This window comes from Triticum aestivum, unplaced genomic scaffold, assembly GCF_018294505.1.
Source record: "Triticum aestivum cultivar Chinese Spring unplaced genomic scaffold, IWGSC CS RefSeq v2.1 scaffold43, whole genome shotgun sequence".
Lineage (NCBI taxonomy): Eukaryota > Viridiplantae > Streptophyta > Magnoliopsida > Poales > Poaceae > Triticum > Triticum aestivum.
This window is the reverse complement of record NW_025226156.1, coordinates 35,932-52,698: the sequence shown is the minus strand read 5'-3', so window position 1 is coordinate 52,698 and position 16,767 is coordinate 35,932. Positions and strand designations below refer to the sequence as shown.

The window sequence follows — 16,767 nt, the reverse complement described above, 5'->3', positions numbered from 1 at the left end:
AACTGGGTCAGCCCATTTATCACGCACCTGAGCGATGTGTATTGTAGCAACTCGGCTTGGGGGATACAGTCACAACTCGGTCTTTTCAGGTTTTTCTATTTTTTCCCTTTTTCTAGAAAACATGGAAAATTAATATTTAAAAGTGAATTTTAAAAAATATGATAATATTTTGAAAATTTAAGAAGATATTTTGACAATCATGAAGATTTTTTTAAAAAAAGGAAATTTCTTTAAAAATATGATCTTTTAGAAAACGAGAATATATTTTGGAAAAGCGTGATTTGTACAAAATCGAGAACACTTCTTAAAACCGCGAACATGTTTTCAAATTTCAGAAAAAATGCAAACAATTTTTATGCTTTCAAACATTATTTTAGAAAATCCAAAAAAATTATATTCTGAAAGTTTGCAAAAATTGAATTTTTCAAAATTTATGAAAAAACGAAAAATAAATAGCCAAAAAATTGGTAAGTGAAAAATAATACAAAAGCTGACCATAATCCTTTAGACACTTAGAAGGTTCCCAAAACAATAAAAGACAGAACCAGAACCTTCTAGAAGGTTCGCAAAACCAGGATCTGTATAACGCGGATATCTTAGATAGGCCAACCCATCACACCTTACCTCGATCGTTTCCCTATGCCAAACAGGGACTATTTGACGCACACAGGACCCCCAAACTTCAGAGGCACTGAAATCAAATCCAACATATGTATGGTTCCCGGGAGGTGCACGATGAAATGTCCACACTGTACAACCGCAAAAAAAATGTCCACACTGTAGATAGATGAAAGGGAAGAGAAATATTTCCCTGTGGGCTGAAGACCGCTCAAACCTGTATGATGTGTCTGGTTTTCGTCAAAACTATGTCCATGAAACCACCTGAAACGATATGAGAGACTAAACCTATCCGGTTTTAAACTTCAAGGACTAATATTTACTGGTTTTCAAACAAAGGAACCATTTATGTACTTTCAAAAGAGTTGAGGGACAAAAAAACATTTCCCTTTTAAGTAGGGCGACATTACAGGGTTTAGACATGTTGCACTAGTTTTCTTTTTTGCTGCTCCAAGAACTACTGTAAAAGTCAAACAAACAAATCTTTTTTTGCAGAAAATTCATCGAAAGTATAAATCATCTCAAACATAATAAAATTACATTGAGATTCCAAGATCACCGAACAACCACTAGTGCCGCCAGAACGAGCATTTGACGCGCCGATGTCGTTACTCCCTTACCGGAGCTGGCTTGACCTTATCGACGCCAATCTGAAAATCTTCGTGCACGTGCCCTTATGGACCAGCGCCCTGGAGCCGCGGTCGTCGCCATTAAACCCTAAACAAATCTTTAATGTTAGAATTTTAAATACTACGATTTGATAGCAAGTACGGCAGAAGGAAAGAGCACAACAACCGTGACATGCACATGAGTTCAAGGACAGAACAATTTTTTATCCTTCGTACACTCTTGAATACTCTTTTTGTTACACCTGAAAATACAAGTTTGTGTACATTTAGAAACATCTATCAATTTGTTTGCTAGTTTTATGCACTCTAGCTGGCTCAAAAAGTTCCCAAGTTTAGCGCAAATCTAAGGATAGTATGTATAAACAAACACATGATATAATAATAATAATAATAATAATAATAATAATAATAATAATAATAATAATAATAATAATAATAATAATAATAATAATAATATATTAACAACATAGACTAATTTTGCAGAGTATGACAACACCTTCTCTTTGATTGGATTAACAACATAAATTAATTTTCTCAATTAAAAAACGCCAACACATTCGAGGCATTGTCGAGGAACATCATGTTGACCTTCCCTTTGCTATCATCTCTTGTGTTTTAATGAAACCAGGAAAAATGATTAGAAGGCTTTTTTATGTCTTTTAGACGCATTTTGACTTGTAATATCAACTGTGTTGTGGTGGTAGACCGGAAATAATTATCCAAGAAAGTTACATTCAAATGCAGGAGACAATCATGCACATGTATTTATTTATTTTATGAAGGGGCAACCCCAACTCTTCGTTGGTTGATGCGCACAGCTTTTCGATCCATGCAAAAGAAAAAGATTGTGCTCAAGAGGCTATAACAACCACAACTTAGAATACATGCCAAAGTTATGCTATAACAATGCGCACTGCAACACTGCAGCACGGTGTCAATCTATCTTCGCTCTTACACCAACGCGCGGCACACAATCTAGCACTGCAACACGGTGTCTCTATCTATCTTAGCGCTTACAACATCGCGCAACACACAATCCAACACTGCAGCACACTTGTCTTATCATCTTAGCTGGCGGGCGCCGGTGCTGCAGAGGTTGATGAGGTCCAGGAGGGTGGGGTAGAGCACCTCCAGGGAATATATATGTGAACTATTAACTTGGAAATAAGGAAGCATGGCAATAATCCTTAAATGTATCATCATATTATGGCACCTCCAGGGAAACTCTTGCTTTCGGCGTTTGAGCAAATGTCGGGCCTTAAAATCAACTTCCATAAAAGTGAATTGTTCTGCTTTGGAGAAGCCATTGAGGCGGCAGCTGATTATGCTGACCTGTTTGGTTGTGCACAAGGCCAATTCCCAATTAAATATTTGGGAATTCCGATTCATTAACGTCGTCTCACTAATGCGGAGTGGAAATATGTAGAGGAGCGTTTAGAGAAACGATTGAGCAGTTGGAAAGGCAAGTTGCTCTCTGTTGGAGGACGACTGGTCTTGATCAACTCTGTTCTCACAAGCATGGTTCTCTATATGCTTTCTTTTTTCCAACTCCAAGAGGGGTCTTGCAAAGACTGGATTATTTCAGATCCATATTCTTTTGGCAAGGAGACAATGAAGACAACATTTCGACAAATGACGAAATATCGCCCATAGGTCCTTCCTAAATCGTCATGCTGAAACTTGCCATAAGCAGCAGCATAACGTCTTGGAGCAGAATAGTTATCAGTAGCATATGGATATGTCTTGTTTGAATCAATTATCAGTAGCAACATAAAAATGTGCACTTGTCTGATCAAAATCTGGATACCCAGTTTGGGTGTATGAGGTCTGCTCAGCTTGCTGTTGCCTTTTAAAACTTTGTTGGAGAAATTCATCCCACTTGCTTGCTTGTTGGCCAAGCCTTCCGATGCCGACGAGGTCGACGATGCACACGTCATGATCGATCCAAGGCAACGCACAGGTCATGGAAACAAGCAGGCAAGCACCCAGGTGGATTGATTCTCACATACAATTCGCCGGCTGGATCGACCGATGGCGCACAACTCGCCGAGACACCACACGCACGCGAGACGCGAAACACAGATTGGATCGCAAAAGGCTCGTGTCGAGCCTTTGGATTTTTATATGTTGCTTTGTTGATTTGGAGAGGCCATCAAATCTTGTCAGGGTTGACATTCCATCCAGCCAAGAACTGTCAGAGGAGGCGGGCGGTCCAGGTACTCGTTGACGGTGGTGTACTTCACGTCAGGGTACAGCTCGGTGGCCTCAACACCAAAAGACGGCTCGATGTCGAAGTTGGCTTGGTCGCCCCTCATATATAAATATGTACGTATGAGGTATACCCTCCGCCTCGATCAGACGGCGAAGGCTGATTTTACCAGCGTACAGTCTGGGTCCGAGCCGAACTCAGACGGCAGCAACTCTGATTCAGTGATTGATCTGCAGCCATGGTTCAACCAACAAACAAACTGATAATCTGACTGACCTTGATGACATTGCCGGCCTCCTTGATGCAGGTAGCTAGAGGAGCTCAAACAAACAGGAGCTGCCTACTCTGCTTGTATTGAAGCCTAACTGCTTGTGTTAACACTGATGGGTGCAGTCCCTTGCTTCTCTTCTCTTGCATTGCCTTGTTTTGCAGCTCAAACTTCATACATACATACATACATACATACATGTGATCCGCTTGTAACTTTTGGATGCAGCAACTATATATTAATTTTTGCTGCTGGCACATGCACGGATGGATTCTACAGGGGCATTTTCAACAAGCAAGTCCTGACCATTTTGGCATCAGCATCACATTCTTTTTTTGTTTGGTGAAACCTTACCAATCAAGCGATGCATGAATCTGATAACCTTCTCAAAATGTAGAGGCATCATCTAGAGGTCATATGATGACCCCATGCAAAGTTTCATATCTTCATGCCACATTTACATTTGCTTTATATTCAAAACTATAAAATACAAAATTAGTGTTTGAATTTTCTCATATAGATGTTTGAACATTTCAACATTTTCTTCCATGACACTAGACTAAAAAGCTTAAATATATTTTCTTCCAATTTTGATCAATTTAATGTACTAGTACTTCAAATTTTTACAAAAATCTGTGTAATATATGGAATAAATATAGTAAAACAAACCTAAGAATTGTAAAATGTTTGCATCATAATTTAATGTTCCATATTCATTGTATCACGTATGTTCTAACACATCCAAGTCCTAAAATAGTTCAAATACCCAAATATATGCTAAAGAACTGAAGCATAACTAGTGATGTGCATGCTACCGCCAACACAACTAATAAGAATACTGGTGGTGTGCAATAGAACACAAAAATCCACTAATTATAAATATATTTAATTCTCCAAAATTTAGTAAACTATCTCTAAAAACATAAAACCTTTGAGGAAACTTGAAATGGTCTATACACAATGTATAAAAATTTGAAAGTCAAATGTGGAACAAAACTATAAGCTCTCTTTCAAACTAACACTTCCCCTTTGAAACTTTGATCCTCCCCGGATATCCTTCGATTTCTAAGCAACGTATATCAAAACTATTGTATAACTTTCTCAAAACTTAACCCAAGCTTCTAGAGGACATATAATGAATCCATCCCATGTTTCATGTTATTAAGACCACATTACCATTTTTATTTAAATAAAAAATGTCAAGTAGACAATTAGTTTCTGAATTTTCACAAAATCAAAAATGTTGACGAATTTGAAAAAAGTCACGATTTTGAAAAAAAGTTCGCAAATTAGAAAAATATTCACAAAAATGAAAAAAGAATTATAAAACATTCGTGAATTTGCAAATGTTCACAAAAAATCATTTTTTCCGAAAATTCCAAAAAGTTCGTAGATACAAAAAGGTGTTAGTACTAATAGCCTTTAACGGAATTGGTATACGTCGGCCGCAGCAAGCAGTATGTTCCGATCGCCCGCTGTTGTTTCCCCATGGGTCGGCCCAGTAGAGCGGGTTTTTTTCTCTCACGAGCTCCACTCCAACTGACAATCAGTTTCTTATTCCGCTTTTTATTTATCTGTTTGTTAGCTCGTTTACTTGCTTCTCATCAGTTTATTATTATCTGGTTTTCCCTCTTTTTTCCCTTCTCTTTTATCTTTCTGTTTGTATTTTTTCCTTTGTTGAATTTCATGAATATTTATATATATTTTAGTAAATTTCAAATTAAATCTCGTAATAAATTTCTCATTTGTTCAACACAAGCATGACCGACCCATTTATCGTGCACTTTAGCTATGGGTATTGTAGCAAATCAGCTCAGGGAGGTACAGTCACAGCGCGGTTTTTAGGGTTTCTATTTTTTTCCCTTTTTTTAACCCAAAAAGGTGAACATTTAAAGAAACACATTTTGAAAATTTGAGAAGATTTTTTTAAAACATGAAGATTTTTTAAAAATTGAGAAAGTTTCTCTTAATGTGACCATTTTTTTAATAAACGAGCACTTCTTTTAAAAAACATGAATATTTATTACAGTTTTCAGAACATTTTTTGAAACTTCAAACTTCTTTTTCATATTTAAGAACATTTTGAAAAAATCAAATAATTTCATATGTTTTCAATAAAAAAATAGAATCTGGATTTTTCTGAACGTTTTAAAAAGTATTGAATTTTTTAATCTATTAAACAAATAACCAAAAAAGGTAACAAAAAAATTATAAACCAAAGCAGAAACTTTTAGACCATTAAAAGGTTCCCAAACCGAAGCGAACCTTCTAAAGGATTGTAATACCGTGGTCTGAATAACGTGAATATAGCTTAAATGGACCGAGCCATCTCACCTTGCCTCGATCGTTTTCATGTGCGAAATATCGACTATTTGGCACACATGACCTTCAAATTTCAGGAGTGCTCCTAATAGGCACCTTTAGAAACTATTAACGTATAAATGCATAGCTCATCTTTCCCCATCGATTTGAGCTTTTGGGTGAACTAACTGGGGCATGCAGCTCTGCATGGTAACACTACCCGATTTACCCTGGCCGAGGACCACAAATACTTTCTTCGCCTGCTCACCTTCATCACTATTGTATGTTGATTTTGTTTTCTCAACCAGCTGGCTGGCTCGCTCGTGTTGACAGTGTTGAGAATTGGCAGCTGACTGTAGACCATTAAACATTCACTTTTAAAATAATGATTTTAAAAAGAATCAGCATTTGAAAAATATTCATGGTTTTGGAAAACTTCACTTTGCATAATTTTTTCAACTTGAGAGAATTTCACAAAATCAAAAAATGTTGACAAAATTGAAAGAAGTCATGATTTTGAAAAACGTTCATGAATTTGAAAAAAGTTCACAAATTAGAAACATATTCACAAAAATGAAAAGAAACGAAAATTATAAAACATTCATGAATTGGAGATGTTCACATAAATTCATTTTTTCAAAAATTCCAAAAAGTTCGTAGATACAAAAAAAGGTGTTAGTACTAATAGCCTTTAACGGAAATGTTATACATCGCCCGCAGCAAGCAGTATGTTCCAATCGCCCGCTGTTGTTTCCCCATGGGTCGGCCCAGTACAGCAGGTTTTCTCTCTCTCACGAGCTCCCGCACAGACTGGTTCAGTTTCTTATTCCGCTTTTTATTTATCTGTTTGTTAGCTCGTTTACTGGCTTCTCATCAGTTTCTTATTATCAGGTTTTACCTCTTTTTTCCTTCTCTTTTATCATTCTGTTTTTCTTCTTTGTTGAATTTCATGAATATTATATACATTAAAAAATCAAATTAGTCAACATTTCACATCTTCATGAGCGATTTCTAAAATTCTCCGACTGTAATTATAAATCATCTGAAAAAATAATTTTGGGTCTTATTCAACCTTGGTGACTGTGGAACCTCTCTTTTCAATAAGCATTCCACCACTAACTTTGCGCCTGACTATGGTTTATCAACTCTTGACATCTTAAAAGAAAATAGTGATGATTACACCTTACTACTGCTATTTAAAAGACCATGCTGACAGAAAAGATATGCAACACTAGTCTCTTGAGCAAATTAAATTATGTCCTAAAACAGAGAAGGTGATGTTTATGTAAAGTTTTTGATATCGAACATGTGAGTACCATAATTGGGCCTAAAATGCGAAGTTTGACTAACTCAGACTGTCAGTGAGGAAAATCATTTCACGCACAAGAGTTGTCAGTGTGTGACTATTGCAGCAAAATAGAAAATGAACATTGGACACATCAGCTGCAAGACAGGCGCTGAATCAGAGATTAATACTTGTCTTTGCTTTTCCAGGCTCAGAGCTGCCTCATGGTTCAGACTGCAACTTACTAAAGTCAATATCATTTGTGGTACATTATTTTCTCATACAATGACACACTTGACCGGAGGGCAGGTGTACACACAAGTTGCAGGACAGTAATGCAGGCTTCAGTAATAAACTTCACTACAGAGATCCTACATGTTCTCACAGGCACAGATATTAGTAAGCCATAACAGTAGAGTGGGCATAATAAGTTTGCATTTAGCAAGCTGTTGAGCCTACCAGAACCAGAGTGAGCATAATTTGTCATAACGATCAGGTGGCACAAAAGACAAAATAGAGCTGCTATGAGTCAAAAGACCACAGCCTCGATTGTAAAATAAACATCAACCTCACTGTACCAATCTTCAAAAAAATTCCTCATGACACATCTCCAAGCAGTATGGCATACATACCAGGTGTCACAGAAGAGAGCTGTTGGGTGTACCTGGATCCGACTCTGCTGCTGGTCCATGATTGTTCTGCCTTGTACTGCTGTCCAACAGGGTGATCATCCTCCGTTTGGCACCGATCCTCGGCACATCAGCTCCCTTGGCTCCAGGCACGGCGACGGCTCCAGCGAGCATCTGAGACTGGACACGGCTGACAGAAAATGCTTGCAACAATAGTCTCTAAAGCAAATTAAATTCTGCCCGATATAATTTTCTCTTAAAACAGCAAAGTTGATATTTATGCAAAGTTTTGATTTCAAAGGCGCGAGCAACATAATGGGACACAAAATGCAAATGTTGACTAACTCAGACAGCTGTGTCAGCTGTCAGCAAGGAAAATCATCTCATGCACAAAAGTTATCAGTGTATGACTATTGAGGCAAAACACAGAATGAATCAGCTGCGAGACAGCACCGAATCAGCGACTGCTCGTGTTTGTTTTTCAGGCTCAGAGCTGGCTCATGGTCCAAACTGTAACTTACTGAAGTTTATATCAGTCATGGTACATTATTTTTCATACAATGACACACTTGCTCTGTGGATAGGTGTAAAGACAAGTAGCGAGGAAATAATGCTGCATTAAGCACTCGGTTGAATGTTTCTGTATAACTTAAATTGTAACAATATATATCAATAGTGTAATTTCAAATTCTAATTTGAAGGACCAACAGGCTCCAATAAGTAGATTTCACTACAAACATCATAAGCACAGATGAATAAGGCCACTAACAGTAGCGTAAGCAACTAAGCATAGTAATAGTATGGAACTGAGGCATCTCAAGGCGGGGAACTGAGGCACGGATGAACCTATGAATTTATATCATTCGTGACACATTATTTTGCACACAGCTGGTTTGCAAAATGACACGCTTGATTAGAGGGCAGGTGAAAAGATAATGCTGCACTAAGGACTTGAGTTAAACCAAATAGATACTAGTATAATTCCAAATGCTAATCTGAAGGTGAGAAATCTCATCTATGGCACCTGTTAACAGGCTCCAATAAGTGGAAAAGGTCATACACATCCTCATAAGCATGGACAGATAAGTTAGTAAGCCAGTAATTTCATTGCGACAAGACAATGGCATTGCATAATGATAAGTGTCACAAGACAAAAACAGAGTCTACCAGAGTGGCCTGTCTTTAAAAGACTCAATTGTACTAGAATAATAAAGCCTAGAATGCGACAGACAGCTAAATCAACCTCACCGTTCTTCTAAATCATTGAAAATATCCTCCTCATGACACATTTGCAAGTAGGCAGTATGGGTTCTTGTTCCAAGGCCTAAACTAACCTCCCAGACAGTATTATTACTACTTGCGCTGCTTCTTCTTGGTATGCTCTGCTTCTTGGGCGGCGTTGCCATTGTCATCGGCGCCATCTCTGCTCCTCTTCTTCTTTTTCTGCTTCTTCTTGTCGCTCCCCAAATCGGGGTCGACGAAATCAGCTTCTTCTTCTTTCTTCACCTCGATCAACTCTTGTGCGGCATGCTTCCGCTTCTTCTTGTGCTCCTCTTGTTCTTCTTCCTGCTTGATGATGATGATGTCTTTCTCCTCCTCCTCCTCCTCCTTCTTCTTCTTCCTGGGAAGCAAACTGATCCCTACTTTGGACACCACCGCCGCGTCCTCCTCCTCCTGCTTGACGACACGCCTCTCTTGCTTGTTCCTCCGCTTCCTCTCACTGTCCTCCTCCACGTCCACGTCCACCTGTTGGAGCTGGAGGCGCTTGCGGAGGTCGATGAGGTAGAAGCGGAGGTCGCGGACGGCGTCGGCGGTGGTGCGGAGGTAGGTGGCGGCGTCGGAGGAGGGGAGGCCCGACGAGTTGCGCTCGCCGAAGCTTTCCAGGACGCACTCGGCCTTCAACAGCGAGCACCGCTTGCTCTTCGAGGACACGATGCTGCCGGTCACCGCCCTCATCGCCGCCGCGCCGCCGGCAGCCGCTCTCCACACACGCTTCTTGGTTGGAGGGTATCCTCTCCTCTCCTCTCCTAGGGTTGGGTCGGTTGGTTTTAGATGGATTGATGGGGCTGCGATTTTGGGCCGCAGCCCACAAAATACTCTACTACGGTATGCATGCCAACGAGTTTTAATTGGGGATTCACTAAACCCTAGCATCACATTAATAAACTAGGTTCAACTAAAATAAATTTCTCAATGAACCAAAAATGCCCTTAAAAAATGTCCATAATATAGGGAAAGAGGTTAAAACCTTAACCAAAGATGATGCACATTTTTCCATGGCATTTATGGACTTTGAGTTAACTCATATTATATTTTAATTAGAGTTATAAAAATCCTATAAATATTTCTATAGCTCCAATAATTCTAAAAGTTATAGAGGGTCTCTGGAATAATCCATATTGCATCCACTATTTTTCTCAGAATTTACTAAAATGATTTAGTAATAAAAATAAATCAAAACAGAGAAATAAAAAAAATAGAAAAGCAGAGAGAGGGAAGGCCTACCTAGCGGCCCACTGGTCGGCCCAGCACTGTGCTGACTTGTGCCGATCATCTTCAACCTCTGCCTATAGGCAGAGGCAAGACCAAACACGGCGCACGCACGCGCGCCACACCACCAGCAGCATGCCTGCCTCACGGACGCAATCCCTTCACTGCCCCCCCTCGCTCTCCCTTCCCTGCTTCTGCCATGGCCGAAGCTTCCATGGTCGCGCAGTCGCCATAAACGCAGCCACCATGCTCCCTTTGATACCTCGACGTGTCCAGAGACTCCGCATCATCGCCTACTTCATCTCCGCCACGTGATAATCCACAAAGTATAGGGGATCGCAACAGTCTTCATCTCCACCTTGACCTCGTGATGGGCCCTGAGGAGGTCGCGGCGGATTTCGCGGAGGTCGTCGACGGGCTCAGCGCGGTGAGGACGTACGTGCCTGCGTCGGAGGAGGGGAGGTTGGAGGCGGAGCTCTTGTAGAACCCAGCGAGGATGCCCTTGGCCTTGAGGAGCGAGCACGGCTTGGAGGAGACGATGGCGCCGATGACCGCCCTCATCGCTCGCCGCCGGCCACCGGCAGCCACAGAGAGAGACAAAGGGGCTGCTTGGTTGCTTCAGTGGAGACAAAGGAAGGGGGCTCTCTCCTCTCCTAGGGTTTGGTTTATTTTAGGCAGCCGGGTGGGCTTTTGGGCCGCAACCCACAGAATACTATGGTATGCATGGCATTGGGCCAACTAAAAAACCCTTGCAAATTTACAAAAACTAAAAAACTTGTTTCTAAAAAATAAAAATAAAAATAACAGACAAAAGTATCGGGTCATATGTGCAATGAGAGTGATATTTTCTCTACTATGCAAATAATATGATCACAATTTTTTTATCCAACTGCAAAACACTAGAGAGTGGCCAAGCGTTTAAAGTCATAACTCACGTCAATCCTCTAGAACAGTTTATATACGATTATTTTAATTAGTGGGCTAATCTGGTATTTTTGGATTGTCAAGGGTTAAATTTATCGAATAACCTTATTTGATAACCTCGGGTCATCTGCAAAAAGACCCTCATAATCCACATACGTCAGATATTATCGATAACATATCCACCGAATATTGGGTTGACCAAAATTTGTATCTGCATCCATACTCGGTGGATTCGTGCAAGTGCATACCATATCCCTAAAAACAGATGCATATGTGGATTCTAAACGGAAATTGTCCGTGCCATTTACATCCCTAGGTGTCACTGATGCATGCAGTCGCTCCATTAACAATGTTGGACATACATTTTTGTTTCAAGGACTAAAGCGTGAGCATATGCTGGTTGTTAACATTAGTCCCTTTAGTCGTCCGTTGTTAACCACCGGAATTTACCAAGGGGTTTTCAACTAAGACGGCATTGCAAGGTTCAGATGTGTTACACTAATTTCTTCTTGTTGTTATTGTTGTCGTGATGAGAACTAATATGAAAGTCGAACAAACAAAGATCTAACCCAGGCACCTTTGAAGTCTAACTACTATGATTTGATACAAGTTACAAGACTAAGGAAGGAGCACAACAACAATTACATCCATAGAGGGAACATGTAAGGGTACCGCAAACACTTTTGGTGTTACTAATGCACATATAGCCACTCCCGGTAACGATGTGGGAGATAAATTTTTGTTTCGAGACTCTACATACGCTTGTTATTAACATTACTTCCTTCAAAACCGCCCGCTGTTAACCATCGGAATCTACTAAGGATTTTTTTAACTAAGGCGACATTGCAAGGTTTAGACGCGTTACACTAGTTTTTTGTTGTTGCTCTAAGAACTACTATAAGAGTCAAACAGATAAGGCTTTTGAATTCTAAATACTATGATTTCATAGCAAGTGCGAGACCAAGGAAGGAGCACAACTGTGACATGTGCGGGGGTTCAAAGACAAAAAGAATCGTTGATGCTTCATACACTCTCGAATTCTGCTTTTAACCATTACACCTAAAAAATATAAGTCTTGTAGATTTAGAAACATCTATCATGTTATTTGCTAATTTCATACACTCTAGATAACTCCACAAAGTTCACAAGTTTCTTGTGGAGTTTTTTTTTTGAAGCAGTTTCTTGTGGAGTTTGGGCCAGCAATGAAGCGTATATTCATTGGTCGGCCGGCACCAAATAAGAGGCCCGTTTCATGTTAGTACATGACACATCATCGGATTGAGTATTTTTAGGATTTTCTAAAAAAAAGAGTATTTTTAGGAGAGCTTTCAGGCCGAGGATAATAAATTTTCCGGCGATGCACACGGGCAGAATTTTACAGGGTTTACGGGCTGGCATAGTTTGATTGGGGTTAGAAAGAGAAAATCAGTGGGGAGAGGTTAATTAGTGTTAAGGCACCCCCGTTGTTAGCCCGTGCGTGTAGGATTGCTCTTATTTATTTGCATATAGTTACATCCTCGACTGAGTATCTACCGCCGTTTCCAGTGGCCGGCGAGTCGGCGACGGCGCTCATTTCTTTGCAGCAGCAGCTTTGTCGCTCTTGTCGGCTCCGGCGGCGTGCTTCTGCTTGTCTTTCCTGGCGGAGGACTTGGCGGAGAGGTTGAGGTGCACGCCTGGGTCGCCGCCGCTGCAGGAGCTGTGCAGCAGCAGCGAGTTGTTGATCACCTGCACGTTGCTGTTGATCAGCGCCCTCATCATCCCCTGCTTCTTCTCGCCGTCCACCGGCTTCCCGTCCAGCCGGTGCCCGCCCTGGTGCTCCTTCCATGAGCCGTCCTTGCTCTTGCCGCCCACCTTCATGGACGCGCCCTTGTTCTCCCCCGCCAGCGTGATCGCGCTCGCCCCCGGGTGCCCGTGCCCGGAGCCGGTGGCCCTGCGCACCATGTCGGCCTTGAGCTCGCCGTGCAGCTTCCCGTGCTCCTTCCCCTTGTGCTTGCCCTCCTCGCCGCCGTCGGCATGGTGCTTCTTCTCCTTGTCTTTCTCCTTCTCCTTCTCCTTGTGCTTGCTGTCCTCATCGCCGGCGTCGGCATGGTGCTTCTTCTCTTTATCCTTGTGCTTGCTGTCCTCACCGGCGTGGTTCTTCTTGTCCTTGCTCTTGTGCTCGTCCTCCTTCTCCTTGTCGGCCTCCTTCTCCTTGTGGTGGTGTTGGGCGGCCTTGCCGTGCTTGGTCTCAGCCGCCGCGGCAGTCGGGTGCACGGCGGCTTTCTCCGGCTGCGGGACGACGTCCACGTCCTTGTGCTTGGGCTTTGGAGGCGGCCTGGCAGTAGCACCGGCGTTGGAGTTGCTGCTGGGCGGCTCTCGGATGGGCGCGAGCGGCGAGGCCCGGGACGGGGACGGGCGGGAGGACGCCTGGCTCTGAGCCGCACGAGGAGGAGTGGGTTGGCGGGGGTGGGAGGGCGAAGGGCGGCGCGGCGAGGACGGCAGTGCTGGCGAGGACGGCGCTGCGGGCGGGGAGAGGCGGCGCGACATCTGCGGGCGCACCGGGGGCGGCGGCCCGCTCCAGTAGGGGAACCAGTAGCGCGGTGGCTGCTGGTTCTGGTCGCCGTCCGCCATGGCTTTGAACGTACGTACTGGGACTGGGAGCAAGCTGAAGACACCGGCCGGCGATGGCAATGTGTTTGGCTGCTGGTTGACTACACGGCGACGGCGGTGGGATTGCTATTTATAGTGGAGAAAGGCGGTCTCAATCGAGAGGGGGAAGGCGAAGCTAGCAGAGGATCGAAGATGATCGGCGGCATGGAAATGGAATCAGATGCTGCGTGCACTCACCCCTACATACACTTACACAAACTTGGAATATCTCTCTCTGCTCCCTCCGGCTCTGCCCTGTCTCTCAAGTTTTCCAGTAGTGCCTTTGCTGCTTTTACAAGGAAGGGAATCCATGTCCATCCAGGGACTTCTGCAAAAATAAAATAAAAATCTACCTTTGGTTTTTGGATCGACAGTGTGGGCCCTGCCTGTCAGCAGGAAGAAAGAGATGCTGAAAAATAAATGGATGGGGGTGAGACTCGAGCAAAACACATCTTGAGGCGAACGGTGTTTGGTTGTCTGCGCCCATTTTTCCTACATTGCTTGTGCTTGTGTCTGGCTGAGGTAAAACACCCCCAAACCCAATATCTGCAAATAGTTTGGTTGCCCACATCTAGGGTTGGCTGCACGAGGCAGAATGGCGGGGTTTCGCGCGGGGAGTCCTCCGCCTGGGCCGCCCACCTACACGCCACTTGTTATTTCCTGTCGCGCGAACAAAAAAAAACTGATAGAAGCAAGATTCAATCCTACGACCTCGCACTACGCAGGTTCAAACCTCGAGCGGAAAACCAATACACCACACGTCAACCACTAGTGATAGAGGCGCAAAACGCAACAAGAACACATAGCAGTCGTCGAGATTTGAAATGCCGTAATTCTTTTGATATTCCAAACTCTTTAAACAGTGAAACCATTTTGTAATTCCGATTTTTATAAAAAAAAACGAAAAATGCAAACATTTTCTGAAATTACCGGATTATCAACAGATTTCAAATTTGGAACAAAAATTGGAAACAAGAACATTTTTTTAATTCTGGACAAAAAGTTAAAACATGAACACTTTTTTTGAAATTGTAAACAAAATACATATTGGCATGCTTTTGGGGAAATGTGAACAAAATTTGAAACATTGTAACATTTTTTAAAATTGCGAACAAATTGTTGAAACCATGTACATTTTTATGAAAAATTGTGAACAAGAATTGAAAACACGAGCAATTTTATGCAATTACAAACATTTTTTTGTAAAGTGCGAACATTTTCTTAAATACCGCAAACATACTGAGAATTTGTGAAAAAAATTAAAAACATGAACAAATTCGAAAACAAGAACAATTATTGAAATTCCGAAACATTTTCTTATTTTGTGAACTTTAAATATGAATTCTTTTTGAATTCATGAACAAAATTTTAAAATGCGAACAGTTTTTGAAATTCCAGAACATTTTTTGAAATTATGAACAAAATTTGAAAATATTTTTTTTTCTCAAATTTTGAACAATTTTTAAAATTATAAAAAGAAATCAAATTTTTCAATGTTTTTTGAAAATAAGTGAACAACTTTGGAAATTCTAATTTTTTTGAATTTTGAACAATTTTTCTATTTCCGAACAAAAACGAAAAATAGGCAAATTTTGTGAAATTTGGAACAAATTTTGGAAAATGTGATTTTCTTGAAATTTCTAAACTTATTGTGAAAAACGAAAAAAGTAAAGAAAGTAAAATAAAAAGAAAAGAAAAATAGAAGCAAAAAGGAAAAAGGAAAAAACAAAAATAAGAAACGAATGAAAACCGAGAAAACACGAAAGGAAATAGCACAGGAAAAAAACCCGGTTCCAAGAACCTTCTAGAAGGTTTCCAAAACCGTTGGCCGCACTGTGTAAAGCTGTAAGTGGGCCGGCCCAAGTCTCCTCGCTCTCATACTTGCCTCTGTGCGAAACCCCGACAATTCGCCGCAGGGAGCGGCGAATAGGGTTTTCCGCACAAGGGAACTAATATTGACCCATCGTTTTGTTGTGTGTGTTGACTAGGTGCACATAGCACACGTTATTTGGTTACAGACTGCATAAAATTTTGTCATCACTTCTCACTAGTGGTAACTTTACTATACATGATCTGAACATAACTTCAGTTCTAGCTAGGAAACAAATGACAGTTCATTCTAACTACTAACAAATGGCAGTACAAATTATGAAGAGCCATATGGATGAATAGGGGAAAGTTCATCGATGCTAACTAGGTGGAAGTCCATCATCTTCCTCTTGTTATGCTTATGTTGTTTCTTCTTCTTCTCCTCTATTGTTCTTCTTCTTCTTTAGATCCTTGTCTGACCTATGTTATCCATCTTTTTGTTCTTCCAGACTTCATTGTCAAATGCCTCAACACCATGGCCAGAGCTGACAATATCATCGGTCGTCACCTCTTCCTCCTCAGGCACCGGTTCATCACAAACCCGCCATTGTAGTACTAGAAGATTGGAGCGAGCGAGCGAGAGAATCTCCACGTGGTGTGCAGGAGAACTATGCCACCGCTCCACTCACCCACTCAGTGAATAGCAAGGAGGCAGGCTGCCTGCTCGTCTCCTCTCCCCACTCCCCACTCCCCACTCCCCACCCAACCCTCGCCGCCGCCCCACCGGACCCGGAGAAGAAGGGAAGGAGATCTCATCCAATCTCAAATCTCCAACCTTTTTTTCTTTCCCGTCGGCGCCTCCTCATCTCAAACCGCCCCGCCCGCATTAAGGGAATCTCCTTCCAAATCCAATCCAATCGGATCCATCCATCCGCCAGCCCTAAACCCCCTCCCCTCCTCCCCCAAATCCATCCACC

General features: G+C 41.8%; 1 protein-coding gene and 1 pseudogene across 1 annotated transcript; both read right to left on the bottom strand.

The window, feature by feature from the left end:
• Positions 1-9,026: 9,026 nt before the first annotated feature.
• On the bottom strand, positions 9,027-10,990 carry LOC123172494 (nucleolar protein 58-like; annotated as a pseudogene).
• A 1,841-nt stretch (positions 10,991-12,831) lies between these two features.
• LOC123172498 (protein PXR1) lies at positions 12,832-14,029 on the bottom strand. The gene has a single exon (XM_044589461.1). It carries the CDS (start codon positions 13,961-13,963, stop codon positions 12,923-12,925), a length of 1,041 nt encoding a protein of 346 aa, XP_044445396.1. The 5' UTR covers positions 13,964-14,029; the 3' UTR covers positions 12,832-12,922.
• Between the last annotated feature and the right edge of the window lie 2,738 nt (positions 14,030-16,767).

Bases quoted from the DNA above. Each gene is read 5' to 3' on its own strand.
- LOC123172498 (XM_044589461.1), bottom strand. From the start codon at position 13,963: ATGGCGGACGGCGACCAGAACCAGCAGCCACCGCGCTACTGGTTCCCC.